The sequence below is a fragment of the Moschus berezovskii genome, chromosome 17 (genome assembly GCF_049115385.1).
Source record: "Moschus berezovskii isolate FMDL1 chromosome 17, NW_MosBer_1.0, whole genome shotgun sequence".
NCBI classification, from domain to species: domain Eukaryota; kingdom Metazoa; phylum Chordata; class Mammalia; order Artiodactyla; family Moschidae; genus Moschus; species Moschus berezovskii.
The window spans coordinates 27,125,927-27,142,276 of record NC_142476.1 but is presented as its reverse complement, the minus strand read 5'-3'; the positions used below and the strand labels follow the sequence as shown (position 1 = coordinate 27,142,276).

Below are 16,350 nucleotides of genomic sequence, written 5' to 3'. Positions count from 1 at the left end.
AGACCGATATCCCTTAAGATAAATAGAAAAATCCCCAAGAAAATACTAGGAAACAGAATCCAGCATCAGAGAAGAGGGATGATACATGAGGATCAAATGGGATTTATCCCAGGATTGAAAGGTTCGTTTAACATGTGAAAAAAAAAAAGTGACACATCATTATTAACAGACGAAAATTCCACAATCATCTAAATAGACATAAAATTTGACAAAAATCCAACTGTATATAGATTAACTATTTATATTCCCCCAAGTTCACATATTGATAAGGAGGTGGAGCCGTAGGTCCTAAGGTAGAACTTTTGTAAATAAGATTAGTGCCCTTATAAGAAAGCAAAACCTTGCTTTCTCCCCTCTCTTTGCTCTCTGCCATAGGAGAATACAGCAAGAGGAAAAAGATCATGCTGAGTTGCTAAGTTGGGTCTGACTCTGTGACCCCGTGGACTGTAGCCTACCAGGCTCCTCAGTTCATGGGATTTCCAAAGCAAGAATACTGGAGTGGGTTGCCATTTCCTTCACCAGGGGATCCTCCTGACCCAGGGATCGAACCTGCAGCTCCTGCATTGGCAGGCGGATTCTTTTACCATTGAGCCACCAGCGAAGCCCACAAAGCAGGACGAGGTCTCTAACCATAATCTGGCCATGCTGGCACCCTTCTCTGGAACTTCCCAGCCTCTGGAACTTTGACAAATGTTTGTTATTTGAGCCACTTGGTCTATGTTAATTTATTATAGCAGCAAACAAACTAAGACACCATCACGCTTTCAAGATAGAAACACTCAACCCAATCAAGGACATCTGCGAAAACTCCAGAGCCAATTACCCTATTTAATGGTGAAGGACTAAATGTTTCTCCTTAATAACAGGAACAAGCCAAGCCTGTCCACTCTTATCATTTCTATCCAACATTGTACTTGAGGATTTAGCCAAGGATTACCCCCACAACTTTTTGTTCCTCATCCTTATTAGACAACATCTTGGTGCTCATGGGAGTTTCCTCAGCCTCTGGCTGGCTTGACAACTGTTGGGTTGCACCTCCCAGGACTGCAAGCCTTGTTATTTAGTCAGCCCTGAGACCAAAGAAAGAGCCCAGAGACAGTGACAGAGACATTAATGGTTTATTGGACAGAGGGATATTACAAGTCTGAAGCCAAAGATCCTGGAGCATGTCACTCTCTTGTGTGACAGACAAGAGGCCAGACAGTGCAGCAGTCTTCACTACTTGGCTGAGAAAGAGGCTACCATTTAAAGGGGGAATTAACATCACATTGCTCATCAGTTACCAAGGAAACCAGTGACTGGGGCAGGGGCAAGCATGTCGTCAGTTACTGATTAAGCCCTATGATTAAGAGGGTTCAACAGTCATGTGAGTGAAGCAAGGTCTTGTCTAGTAGGAGATGTACAGAGAACAAGAGGGGAGTCACCTTGAATGGCCTGATCATACTTACACACAAACATGAGAACTAAAATACATGAGTTCAGCAAGGTTGCAGGAACAAGATCAGTGTACAAAAATCAACTATTTCTATGCACTTAGCAATCTGCAATATAAAAATGAAATGAAGGAAACAATTCCACTTATCATAACATCAAAAAGAGTAAAATACTTGAGAATAAGTTTAACAAAATTAATGCAAGATGTGCAAGTAAGAATGATAAAACATCAATCCAAGAATTAAAGATCTAAATAAATGGAAAGATATTCCTGATCATGAATCAGAAGACTTCAGATTACAAAGAGAGAAGTACTTCTCTCAACTGACCTACAGAATCAATGCAATTTCTATCAAAATCCAAACTTTGTTTGTGGAAAATGGTATGCTAATGCTAAAATTTATACGGAAATCCAAGAGACCTAGGATAGCCTAAACAATCTTGAAAAAGAATAACTAAGTGGAAGGACTTCCTTACACATAAGAAGCTACTGTGAGGAATAAGGATTGGCATTTGCATCGATGGAACAGAATTGAGAATCCAGCAATAAACCCTTCTATTGAATTAATTTTTGACAAGGCTGCTAAGACAATTCAGTAAAGAATGATCTTTTAGCAAGTGGTGCAGAGACAACCAGATAACTTTGTACAAAAGAATGAATGAGAAACAAAGAATGAATTGGACCCCTACCTCACATCATATAAAAACTAACTCAAAATAAATCAAAGATCTAATGTGTAAGAGATACATATAAAACATAAAACTATGAAACTCTTAGAAGAAAAGACAGAACCAAGTCTTATGGCTTTGGATTTGGTAATGGATTCTTAGATATGACACCAAAAGCACAATCAACAACAAAAATATAAACTGGACGTCATCAAATTAACTTCTGTGTTTCAATGGACACCATCATGAAAGTGAAAAGACAGCTCATAAAGTGGGAAAAAATATTTGCAAATTATACATCTGATAAGAGACTTGTATGCAGAGTACATAAAGAACTCTTACAGCTCAACTAGTTTTCCTTGGTCCATGTGGTCTATGAAGGAGATTGGGGTTATTAGAGGTATTTGAGACTACGGTTCCCAAACTCTAGTGCATCCAAGAATAGGGTTGCCAGATTTAGCAAGTAAAACACAAAAAATATCCAGTCAAATTTATATTTTAGATAAACATTAATTTTTTAGTATAAGACCCATGGAATGTTTGGGACAAATGTAACTTGGTGTCCTCTATTCTACATGGCAACCTCACCCAAGAACCACTTTGAGGCTTCTCCAACTGCCGATTCCCAGCCCAGCCCTACAGAACATCAGTCAGCAGCTCTGAGCCTGAGGAAGCTGCCCTCTTAAACCAGCCCCTGGGGACTGTGACAGGGGTGTCCAGGCCACACTTTGAGAAACACTGATGAGATTCTCTAAAAGAGTCATAAAAAAAACTTCCACAAGAGCTTCTAGCCATATTCCTTAGAGTCATTCATATTCCAAATTCACATATAACATGGAATAGGAGGCTTTGCAAATATCCCTGGTGGCTCAGACGGTAAAGAATTTGCCTGCAATGTGGGAGAGCAGGGTTCACTCTCTGGGTACGGAAGATCTCCTGGAAAAGGGAATGGCTACCCACTCCAGTATTCTTGCCTGGAGAACAGAGGAGCCTGGTGGGCTACAGTCCATGGGATCACAAAGAGTAAGACATGACTGAGTAACTAACATACTCCCTGAAATAATAGAGTGTCAAAGGGCAAAGCAAAACAAAACAAAATAACAACATCAATAACAAAAACTCTTGAAGGAATCCAACCTGGTACTGTATGTAAGTTTTCTGCCATGTTCCTGGAAAAAGTGATCAGCCCAGGCAGACGGTGGCAAGCACCTCATGCAACAGGACACACGGACTGTTATGCATTTTTTCCACTTATTTTCTTCAGGTCAAGTCACACAAGGTAAGATGTTTTGCTCTAAATCAGGCTCTGAATGCAACTCTGAACACATTCCTTCCAAGGCACTACAGGGCTGGAAACCACCACGACCATTGCAAGAACCCCCGGAGACAGTGGAAAATCACATCCAGGGCAAGCCTTCAGCAATAGTGAAGACCAGAGAGCACAGGATGATGAGTGGATTTCTGCTCTACTCAGTGAAATTAACATATATAAGATCCTATGAGTCATAAAGTTTTCCCAAAATAGGCTGCACTGTGAAAGCATGTCTATCTCACAATGACTGCAGATTCCGCCCACTGGGACTAAACCTCAGTTGGAGAGGGTGCATCTCTACTCCAGCCACAGCAGCAAGGGTTCGAGGAGAAAATCCAACTCACTTTCCATCCACAGCCTCCACAATCTTGACCTCAATCTCCTGTTCATACAGGGTGCGTAACATCCGGTCTCGCCTATCCTTTCTGCGCTTGAGGTTTATCATGAAAATCTAATACAAGAAGAAAAAAGGAAAAGAAATACAGATTACTCAGTTTTTATTTTAGGCTGTTGAAAAGCAAAGGAAGTATAAGGAACAAAGCTTTAGTTAGAATAAGGAGTGGAAAAGTTAGGGAAAACGGTGGGGGGGAGATTTATTTGTATTTCATATCAGGTCAAAAAGTTATTCTTCAGGAGGACAAAGGTGAATTAAACCCAAAACATATAAGACCAAGGGGAAGGAAGAAGTTTCGCAAGTGGCTAGATTTATCAAGACCTAAATCTGCTAAGTATTTGCGTTGGTCCAATTCCTACACCTCAGTTTCCTCATGTGTAAAATGGAAGTAATATTATTCCTATCACCTGGGTACAAAATATTAGTTATTCTTGTAATTTGTAACCTCTGTAGAAAAATTTAAAGTCATTCCAAGAGTAAGAAAAATCTAGTCTTAACAAATTCCTTTTATTACCAAGAGTTCCAAATTGAATTAAGTTCTTAATCTTAAGGTCTTAATTTTCATAGCTTCTTTACCAGAACTCTTCAACTCTTGTAGACTTTTTCTGAAACAAGTAAAGAAAAAGGACTCTGCCCCTGGGAGTAGCCCTTTAGGGAGAGTCATACTTTCCATACTACATGGATCTGAGGGAAGAGAAGACATGTACTGGTCCATGAAGTCCCCAAAATGTGCATCAGATTGTCCCCCATGAGGGCTGGGTCTTCCGGCAGCTCCTCACAGTAGCCCCGAAATTCCTGATGACTGCATGAAACACACACCTATCATGAGGCTGCTACTGGGAGTTACACAGATGAGGAGGCTGGTCTGATTATTCCCAGATTGAAGGAGCCACAGAAGAACCCAAAGCCTCATAAAAGTTGTTACAGGTAACGAAGGGCTTTAATAAGGTCCTTTTCTATGAGTAGTAATAAACTTACTTTGTACATTAATCTAGTCCTGCAAGAGAGGGAAACTTCAGTTGCCAGAGAGAAATACTGAATAGCGTGGGAAAGGAGAAGCCTGCAGGAATAAGCTGGACAACACTGGCTTCATCCTAATGACCCATCTAGATGACTTTGAGGAAGACATCTAATGTTACGAAGTCCAGTTCCCTTGTTTGTAAAAACAGGGAGTTGGGCCATCTCATCTTTCAAGGCCAATATGGATTAAATTGTCTATAATATGTGGTTTATGATAAAATTTGCATTATGTCTAGAATAAAGAAGAAGTCATGTCATATAAGCAGGCTGGAGTTTTGACTTTACTGAGGGTTAAACCATGGTTCACACAATCATTCTGAATGTAGTATCAAGATGTTATATGTTTTATCAGATCAAAAGCTGAATTAAGTAAAATTTCAACTCTTCCTTATAAAATAGTCTCACTTCCATGCACTTTACAGCTCAAGGAAAAGAACGGATGGGGGAGCAAGATGTCTTCTTTGAAAAAATCATCCATCTGAATCAGAACGAAGTGGATTAGGTACATGCCATGATTTTATTACCTCCACTGTTTATCTAACTGGGCAATTCTTTTTTAAAAAACAATTTCTGTGGTAACTCTATTTGCCCTGTTACTTGGGATTTTATAACTTAACGAGTTGTGTTCATTTATATGTCATTTTCTTCCTGTTTAGAATCCTACTGTGATGGGAACACATTTCATCTCCTGATTTTAAGGCTATGGGCAGGAATGGGCATTTCCTCATGTGTACACATGGAGCTACCTGAGGTCAGGCCAGGAGAGCAAAACAAAACAAAAAACTAACAGAAATACAACAAAAAGTCCCCTCAGACCCAAGACCTCTAGTCTGGGAAGACTTTGGTAAATAATAATCCCATCCGGGGTCCTGCCAGGACAAGTGCAATAAAAACTGCAGCCATGAAGGGAAAACACAGACGGCTTGCTCATACTTAGTGAATAGTAAACAGACAAAACGCCACCCAGCCAAATGCAGCCCAGACACCCCAACAAGGTCACAGAGTACAGGGAAGGTTGAAAAAGCCCTGAGATTCCTTTTTCTACTATCCTATCTCTGTTCCAAACAGAAAGAGGACTACCAGGGCTCAGGAGAGCAGAGTCCCCATGTCTATATCTCCATAGAGTTGTCCTTTTTCAGAAGGCTTCTAAAAGTGACCCAGTCCTTGCAAATGGAAGACCAGAGCTAGAAGATCCTGCTTTTGTCCCATGGTATTTGCTCTGATTTGATCCTCATCAGAACGTGTTTATAGAGGGAAAAATGAGTATACATAAAGACCCTTGGGTTCTTTTACCTGGAGACCTGAGAGTTGGTGAGAGCTGCAGAAAAGGAGAGCTGTAAGTAATATGTGGAAGCCAGTTCAGTATCTGGGGTGGGCCAACTTTTCTGAAGCCCTGACTGTTTATAAAACTATCTACACTTTAATTCTTCTCTACTTTAGTCTAATTCATCTCTATTACACTTAAAACCATCTAATCTCATCTTGCCCTCTGGAGAAATAGCATGATAGTTTCTAACTCCTTTCCAATTAATATTCAAGAAATACTCCTTTCCATTTCTGAAATCTGCCAACAAATAAATTTTATAGAATAAACCCCAACTTCCAGTTCCAGCAGGAATTTAAGATGGCTGTACTTTGGAGACCCATATGACATAGTACAGGGAGATAAACAACGCATTTCCTTCCAATGAATCAGTGGCAATGAGCATAGAGCACAAAGTTTGGCTTATAACACATCACAGATTCATGGAAAAGTTCCATCGTAGTTTGCGGATTCCCAAGGCACCATCCCAGCCTCCAGATCATCAAGTTCCTGAACATGGATCAGCAGTTATGTGACATGAGGGACCCATGAAGGATTCAGTGATTTTGGAGTCACAATTCTGGTTCTGCTGAGCATATCACTAAGACAGGCATCTTGTTACATTTCTTCTCAATCGTTATACAATTAAAGCGCAATAGTAAATATAGCCCTTGAAGTATTATTATGAAGTTCTTGCCTGCTGCAAAAATCAATTTTAGAATGGGTTTCTTTCTTCTCTTTTCCTTTGTCCTCTAAACCCTGCCCTCCGATTTTTCCCACAGAAGAACAGCAAAGAGAAGATAAAGCAAAGAATGTTCCAGAATGGTTTCCACTTACTCAGAGTAAAGTTAAAGTCCTCTAAAACCTAAAACATATATCTTCTTTACCCTACCCTTGAATCTTGATAAAATATGGCAATATCTGCTCTTAGAAAATATTACTTTCATGCCTAATAAGTAGCATCTTTCTGACTCAATGATTAATTCACTTTTACCATGATACTCCTTTTTTAAGATAAGTGAATAAACACTGAGAACCCTTTCCAAGACCTCAGTTTCTTTTCAGCAGCCAAGCTGATCTGACTGACTCTCAGGCACGTGCCCAGGCTTCTTGTTCTGATACAAACATGTAAGCGTGATGTACACATGCGCACACATACAGGGGCACACAGACACAGAAGCCTCGCCTACCTCATCAAACCCCATCTTGTCGGGATATTTAGGGGCAACTGAGACAAACTGGGAAGGCTCCATTGGAGGACCGTCAACTGGAAGACACAAGAAACATGCAGAGTGCTTTGTTAGTGAGCGTTTCCGAGAACAGCATCCCATTCACAGCCGGACCTCTAGAAACACAACCTGCATGGCCAGGGCAGGGAATAACTGCTCGGTAGTTTTCCAGAATTAAGTGGCTACACAAGAACCCCAACGGTCACCGTGCTGGTTTTGAGAGCACTTGCTTTTATGCAGACTGCAACATTTGCTCCATTTCCCTGAAGACCTATTTTTAAGAATATGTGGAGGACAGTTTTAAAGATTTTTACTGGGTATAGCCAATTAACAACGTTGTAATAGTTTCAGGTAGACAGCAAAGAGGCTCAGCCATACATGTATATGCATCCGTTCTTCCCCCAAATCCCCTCCCATATAGTCTGCCATGTAACATTGAACAGAGTACCATGTGCCATACGGTAGGTCCCTACTGGTTATCCATCTTAAATATAGCAGTGCATACATGTCCATTCCAAACTTGGAAGGACATTCAGGGTAATGATTAAGGGTGAAGGCTCTTGGAGTCAGATGATTTGGGTCTAAACTTTGGTCTGTGAAGGTCTGGAGCAGATAGATGACCTCTCTAAGTTTGTTTCTTTCTTTGCGTGTAAAATCAAGATAAAAAAAGTGCATATCTTGGAGTGTTATAAAATTTAAATGAGACCTGCATGCAAAGCACTAACCACAGGAAATCAACACAGTAAATGCTCAGTAACTCCCAGTTACTACTCATAGTGGCCCATGATGAAAGAACTCAGAAACAGGCTAGACTTTTTCTAAAGAATGCTTTTTTTTCTATACATTTAAAAATGTAAAACTCTGGGACTACTTTTTTTTTCTTCCATCCAGGCAGGTTTAGCTACAGGTACTCAAAAGACCCTTTATTTTAACATGAACAGGCTCCTCTGTCTACGGAGTTCTCCAGACAAGAATATTAGAGTGGGTTGCCATTTCCTTCTCCAGGGGATCTTCTGGACCCAGGGATCAAACTCACGTCTCCTGCACTGCAGACGGATTCTTTACCATCTGAGCCACCAGGGAAGCCCCTGACTAACACACACCTCCAAGGGTCAGGCCACATCCCAGAACTTGGTACAGGGCTTACAAGGGCGTTTCCAGTTGGGAGGGATATCGCATCTCAAGTGATAGAAGTTTTCTTTATTTCATATTTCAAAAAAACTTTATTTAGAAAAGCTTATATATATGTTTTAAAGGTTAGAAATAATACTGATTAAAGAGCGCAAGAAGATCTTGAAGATTTTTGGTATGCACAAAGTCAAAGTACCAATTTGGTTTTCCTTGAAGATGTAATACAAGGAAAACGCTACATGAGAGCAGGTAAATGGGTTGTTTGAGCAACTATTGCTGATGGCCATTGCTGCTGTCTATCAATATCCATTCCCCTCTATTTCAGGTATATGAAAGGGGCTTTTTCACCTTGAAGTTAGTCATGGCCACATGAGTGCTGCTATTCAGATCTACAAACTTTCCTCCCCATGCTCCCTACTCAGCCCCACTGCAATGATCTTAGTAGCCAAAGTTGATATGGAGAAGGCAAAAATTTGAAGCAGCTTAGAATGAGGTGCTAACACGTGGAAATGAGATTTCAGTATTCTCTATGAGATATCCCAGCATAACTTCAGCTCTCCTGGTTGAGATACTATTCAAAGAATATTTTTTTGTTTCACTCACCCTTTATTGGGATATTAAAGAGAAACCACGACATCCAGTTTCTCTTATGATCAAGTCATGTGAAACTGTAGAAACTAGTGAAACAGATTTCCTAAGCCAAACACAAGAGTTGATTTTATTATTTCAAACCTGACCCTTACCATCACACTCCTATGAGTACACAGTGAGTGTGTTTCTGTTTCCATTAGCAGCCCAGAATATTTTGGTTCTTCCTGCTCCACCCAACTCCATTAATTTCTTTTAAAATCAACAAATGTTGATTGCAGGGTCACCATGTACAGGGTTAGGTTTTACAAGCAAAAAATCTTAACATACCAACTCCTTCCCATTCGTGTTGTTTGAGGAGCTGTCTAGCCCTCCCTCCCTGGGCCTTAGACTTAGGAGGAGGGTAAACTTTGGTCTCCCTGTTGATCTCTGTTCGTCTCCATTTGGGTTGCCTGGCTTTAATGTTTCAGCTGAAGAGTCTGCTTTTAACCACTTTGCTTCCATCAAACATGTGTAGTCACTGTGTGCACAGGACAAGTATCCCCTCAAAAGCCACAAGTGGCCGGTCCTGAAAGCCACCACTGAGCAGAAACATGAGACACAGGCCTGGGGTTTGTAGCTGAAGGCAGAGTTAAGCCACAGGGAAAAATAGGAGATGATATCAATTAGACCTAAAAGGTGACTATGCGGGGAGAGGGGATGCCTCTTTGCTGTCATCAGACATCCCAGCTCCTGTTCTGGGTCATTTCTGACTCCATCAACCATAGTTAATTCAGTCCCTCAAGAATCCCTCCCTATACACGTCTTCAGATACTACCACCAGTTGGGATGTGCCTCATTGGAGCCTGAATTGTTTCAAGATTTAGGAATAACAATAATTGCTATTGGTATAGCGATTGTATTACCCGCTGCACTCTGGGCTACACTCTTGATATACGTATTCACATTTATTTAATCTTCACAACATGTCCCACAGGCCAGGTCCCTATTTTTACAGATAGGCAAACAAAGGCTTAAATAACATGCCTAAGGTCACAGAGCTGATAGAGCTGGTATTTGAACCCAGGTCTGACTCCTGCACATGATCCCTTAACTCCCACTCTACCCGTCCCCTACAACTAGACTTTGGTAGCCACTGGCTTCAAGTTGGCCTTGGGCAACTGGGCTGAGTTCACAGAAGCTCAGTTAGGTAAGTTCTTGTTTCTCGGTGACCACTGTGTGTTGCTCGTTCTGTCATCTACACTGGAGCAAACTCCGTCCAAAGAACAGAGTACCAGCCCAATTATGCCCGGAAAAGAATTTGCAAGATTGTGCTTGGCCCAAATCCTAACACTTCTCCATAGTTTCCTGGACTTCTTCCATGGCTGCAGCCAGCACCCTAGCTCAGGTCCTCACTCGCGTGTCTGGGCTGTTTTAATATCTTTCAAATGCTTGTATGCACTTCATCTCGCTCATTACAACATTACAACATGCACACTGTGGCCCAAACAACCTTCTTCCTTAGGCACGTCTCTGTTCTTGACCATACAGTCATGCTTGGCATTTAGGTGCTTTACAATTTGTTAAGTGATTTGTTAAGGATTTCCCTGTAGCTCAAACAGTATAGAATCTGCCTGCGATGCAGGAGACCAGGGTTTGATCCCTGGGTCAGGAAGATCTTCTGGGGAAGGTAATGGCAATCCACTTCAGTATTCTTGCCTGGAGAATTCCATGGACAGGGAAGCCTGGTGGGCTACAATCCATGGGGTCACAAAGAGTTGGACATGACTGAAGCAACTGACACACACAAGTGATTTCCCAGTCACCAGGTCATTTTATCTTCACATTTATTGGGGGGCAGGGTGTGCTGTTTGGGGCTTCTCGTTGGCTAGTGGTAAAGAACCCGTCTGTCAGTGCAAGAGATGTAAGAGACTCAGGCTTGATCCCTGGGTTGGGAAGATCCTCTGGAGGAGGGCATGGCAACCTACTCCAGTATTCTTGCCTGGAAAATCCCATGGACAGAGGAGCCTGGTGGGTTTCAGTCCACAGGGTGGCAAAGGGTCAGACGCAACTGAGCAACTGAGCATCCATGCTTGTACTCTTTGTCTTGATAGATGTAAAAACTGAGAGCAGGACTCCCAGACAGAATCTTGCCCGAGTTCAAATCGTGAGTGACTGGCAGAGCTGGAACTCAGTTTTTAGATCTTTTGACTTCAGATGCAATATTTTAAACAATCTTTACATGACATTCTGTTGCCTCAAAATGTCATTACTGAGAAGAGGCACCTAAGATAGCCCATTGCCTCATGCTGATTTGTACAACCAATCTTCTCATGCCTCACAACCCATTTTCTACTATCCCCGTGACAAGATCGAGCCTCCAGTCACCCATCCCTCAATTTTCTATCCAGCTCTTACTGTACTAAATGAGCAAATACATGACAGTGATGGTCACAGTGCTTTTAGAAGTGTTAGCTGTTGTTTTTATACACTGTCTCCACCCGATCCAAACTGTTCTACTCTGACCTCTAGAAACTCCAGTCTGAAGTTCATAAACTCCCTGATATCTTCAGTTCCTTCCCTTTTTCTGCATGTCTCTTTGCCTTTTTGTTTAGACCAAGACTTGACTTTCCTTTGAGGTCACTGCCTCCCTTTCAGCTATTGGTGTGAAAGCTGATTTTCCTCATATCCTCCAACTCACTCCAACCTGTTTCTCTTTCATTCTTCAAAACCCCAGCTTCTCTGAAGCCTGTCGCAGAGCTCTGTGCCTCCTATTCATGCTTCCTCAGCCACCGGCTCACAGTCTCAGCACCCCCCACCACTCTTAGAAACAGCATCCACGTGGTGACCCAACAACCAATAATCCAGCACCAACGATCATTCCTCCAGTGACCCACTACACTGTCTGAGTCCATCACACCCTTCTCGTTCTCACTCCCATCAGTACCCAACCTAGATTTCACGCTCTACAGCTCTAACCATCCCTTGGAAGGACCCTTCATTCTCTGCCACTGACTGATCTTGCTTGGTAAAACTCCAATCCTGGTTAAACCCAACTGTCCTCTTCTCACCAAGAACACTGAGAGAGAAATTCACACTGTTGTGTTGACTGAGTGACTTCAAAATTACAACCACAGATGTCAAATTGGCACTCGATACTGCCAAATGATGCAAGTATGCTTTCACAGTAAGCTTACTTTCCCACTCTCTGAGAGGTCTATTTTATGCCTTGTCTTCTCTCCTGAAATCTTATCTCTCTTGAGCTGATGACTGGATCACATATATCACGGAGAAAATGTTTAAAGCCCAGTTAGACACATCTTTCCCTTCCACATCAAGTCTACAAACCCAGCTGCCTCTCTGCCTACATACCCTGCCTTCCCATCTGCTACAGCATCCCTGTTCTATCTAGAACTCGTTTTCTCAAGGGCCTTAAATTATCTTCTTTTCTACATCATTAAATTCTCCCTATGTTTTGGACTTTTCTCATTAGCATACAAACAAGTTAAAATCTGATCTTAAAAAACAAAACCGCAAAAGACAAAACACAATGAAACGAGACAGCCTCTCTCTTGATTTTTCACTCTCCTACAGGCACTACCCTATTTCTCCATCTCCCATGCCAACGAGTCCACTTTCTCATCTCCCCATGGCTCTCTTGAGCCCACTCCAGTGACTTTCGTCCTCATCATTGCACTGAAGTAGTTCTTATCAAGGTCATCACAGACCTCTGTCTGAGAGAACCAGTGATCAGTTCCCTATCCTCACTTTACTTGACTTCTCAAAAGCAGCTGGTTCCTTCTTGAAACACTTCTCAATTTTTTTTTCCAGCTTTCTGGCTGTTTGTCTCCCCCAGGGATCTGTCCTCCACCCTGTCCTCTTCTCCTATGCTCTCCGGCCAGGCAAGTTCACACTGTTCCATGGCTTCGAATATCTTTTTAATGCTGATGACTTTCAAGTGTCTGTTTCCAACTGGAGTCTCTTCCCTGAAGTCTAGACTCACATACTCAAATGTCTCCTAATCTCTCCATTCAGATGTCTAACATATATCTTAAGCTTACACAGCCAAACGTCCCTTCCAAGTCTTTCCCCACAAAGCCTCTCCAGTTTCATTAAAAGACACACTAGGCCAAACCCCTGGGGTCATCTTTGATGCCTTTCTTTCGTTCACGGGCTGCATCCAGGTCTCTGTAAGTCCTGTTGGCTCCACCCTCAAAATATATCCCCAATCCACCTGTTTGTCATCACCTCCCGGCTACAGTTTGCATTCCAACCACCATTATTTCTCACCAGGATAGATGTACTGGTCCCTTTACATGCCAGTATCCACACCACAGCATGAATGATTTATCTAAATACATAAATCATCATGTCACTCTCCCTCCCCCATCCACATGGAATCCTATTACTTTTACAATAAAAATCGGAATCCCTTACTGTGGCCACAGGCTCTGCGTGGTCTAGAGAGGGTCGAGGGATTCCAGGGACCAGAGCAAGGGGATGGTTTAGGGATAATTCAAGAGCATTACATTGACTGTGCAGTATTTCTATTACTATTATGTCAGCTCCACTGCAGATCATCGGGCATTAGATCCTGGAGGCTGGCGACTCCTGCTGTGGAGGAAAAGAAGAAAGGGCTCTGGCCAGCCTCTCTGAACTGACATCTACTTGGAGCCAAGACTGATAGTCATGCAATGGGGCTGATAAGGGAAGGCACATTACCAAGCACTGAATGGAGTCCTAATAACAGGAACACTCTGTCTTATGGAGTTGATGTCTATTCTTTTATGTGCTCCTCTCAACCCTGCAAAGTCAGTGTTCTTATCCTTACTCCACAGATAAAGGAACTAAAGCTTTCAGAGGTTGTTCTCTCTGACTACATGACACAGCCTGAGTTCAAGTCTGTGAGTCTAACTTCATGTTCAGAGCTCTTTGCGACACAGGTGTCATTCATTTGCTCATTGTTTCATTGTCTGGTCATACATTCAGCAAATATTTGTCCATTACCAATTATTTATCAAGGACTGTGCTAGGTGTTTGAGATAGAAGGCAATAAGATACTGCCCTTGGCCTCTGGGTCTAGAAGACAGAGAAGAGGCAGGCACACTGAAATTACAGAAACTCACAAAAGAAATTCCTAAGGGCTGATTCGAGAAATACTATGCCAGTGAAGCAACTGATGATTCAAATCTCATTCCCCCTATGAATACTGGTTCTCCCCCCGACCCACACACACATTAGCTCTATTATTCTCTGTACTTAAAGAAATAGCAGTGAGCTCTTCTTTCTTTTTGCAAACTCAGGGATATGGAGACCAGGAAAGACCAAATGGCTTGCAAACGATCACATGCATCAGCAGCAAAGGCTGTAATGTAATGTGGGGGCGCTTTGCTCCCCATCCCAAGTATAGTCTGTGGTCATGCTTTGCTCATTACCACCAATATGACCCTGCTATACTGGGCTGACTGACGTTTTGCAAACACAGTCCTGTGTAAATACAGTAGGAGAGCTTGCTACTTAAAGGAATCGTCTGATGAATCTTTATAATTAGTATTGTCTTTCTTACCTTCTGGTCCTAACTATGTTTCTTAAAAGAAACATTTCTGTTCTTCTCTGTGTCCTTGCTTTTTAATTACTTCTCAAACACTTTAAATTCTGAGCCAGCCTTTTCTGAAACCATCCTTTTTATGGAAATTAGCTGAAAAAACTCACTGGGCTCTTTTTCAGTCGTTATCTCACTTGAACTTCCTTCTATATCTCATGCTCCTGTTTTCTTAAAATTCTATGATATCACATTATCTTGTTGATGAACCCCAACTTAACATCTTTAGACTTGATAGAACTTAAGTGTGATTCATCTCTCCATCTATCCACTGGCCAGTCCATTCATTTATTCAACAAAGATTTGCTGGGTGCCTCCTAGGCAGCAGGGGATGGGTTATGTCTTGAGACTAACATGAAACAATGAATTTATTGCCTGGGGGTGAGGAGCGGGAAACAGATATTCACAGGCCACTCAAGGTTTTAAAATGAACTCATGATTTTTCTTTGTAAATGTCTTCTTAAATCTACATGTGTTTAACATTCCTACAGTCGTTCCAGACACTCAAGTCAGAACTTAGAAGTTTCCCTCAGTCCCTCTTCTGCTCATCCACAAACTTTTGGCTAAGTCTTCTCAAGTCTAAGTCATAACGTTCATCTCTACTCTCACTGCTCCTGCCCTAGCTCAGATCCTCACCACCTTCTGCCTACTTTACCATGTAATATCCAAAATGATCTCTTCACCTCTGACCTGAGACCAGCATCCAGTGCCCTAGGCTGCAGCTTTACTTCTCTTACCAAGAGAGTGACCTTTCTAAATCCAGATTTTAACCTGACGTTTCACTGCTAAAATCTCTTTAAAAGCTCCCTTCCCTTCAGGACAAGTCCAGAGGTCTTTCTAACTGAGCTCCTTCCCACCTTTCAGGCCTGCTCGCCACTGTGCCTCCCCAGTCACACCCACTGCCCACGTACCCACCTCCTACACGCTAGTGATGAATAACAGAGTTTCCCAGCTACTGACCGAAGATTCAATTATGCAAATGTTCCCTCCTTGGCATAGCCATTTCCAAGATTCTCCCCCAGGCAGAGGATATTTGTTACTTTCTCCTTTAAACACCACTGCACATTATACATAATAATTAGTGTAGCCCCTGATTATCAAGCATTTACCAGTTCTGACATCATGCCAGACCCAGAGGCCATATGATAAAAGTGTTTAAGAACCTAAGTTTTGGAGAAAGCTATATGGGCTCAAATCCCAATCTGTCATTTATTTAGCAGAATGATCTAGAGTAAGATACTTACATGCTCTACACCCCAATTTCTTCATCTTTTATAGGAGGATAATAAAACCCCTTTCATTGAGTTATTATAAGGATTAATGAGACAAAATACAAAAAGTGTTTAGCATGATATCTGCTACATCATGAGCTATTATTAAGTTGACATTGTAATTACTGTTTTCGTTAATATACTTTTTGTATATATCATGGGGAATTGGCCCCCAAATCCTAGATGTTTTACCTTCATTTCACAACTAAGGAGGTTAGATTACTTGCCTAAAGTCATATACTTAGAAAGCAGCAAAATTAGGGTTTAAATCCATACCACAAAACACCATTATAGCCATTATAACATGGTATGAAATGGATTTACTGTGTACCCAGCTCTCCACCTGGATGGGAAGCTCCCAGGCAGCAAAGCTCCCTGGGGGAAAAGACACATTTCCATATTTGTATTTCACATAAAG

General features: G+C 41.8%; 1 protein-coding gene across 1 annotated transcript in view; it reads right to left on the bottom strand.

Annotated features, from left to right (window-relative positions):
• COLGALT2 (collagen beta(1-O)galactosyltransferase 2) overlaps positions 1-16,350 on the bottom strand; it is a 122,669-nt gene that overhangs the window by 13,827 nt on the left and 92,492 nt on the right. The window contains exons 7-8 of the mRNA XM_055419114.2: positions 7,323-7,399; positions 3,760-3,866 (exon numbers count right to left, since the gene is read on the bottom strand). Coding sequence (XP_055275089.2) covers positions 3,760-3,866; positions 7,323-7,399 — 184 coding nt within the window. The remainder of the gene's footprint in view (positions 1-3,759; positions 3,867-7,322; positions 7,400-16,350) is intronic.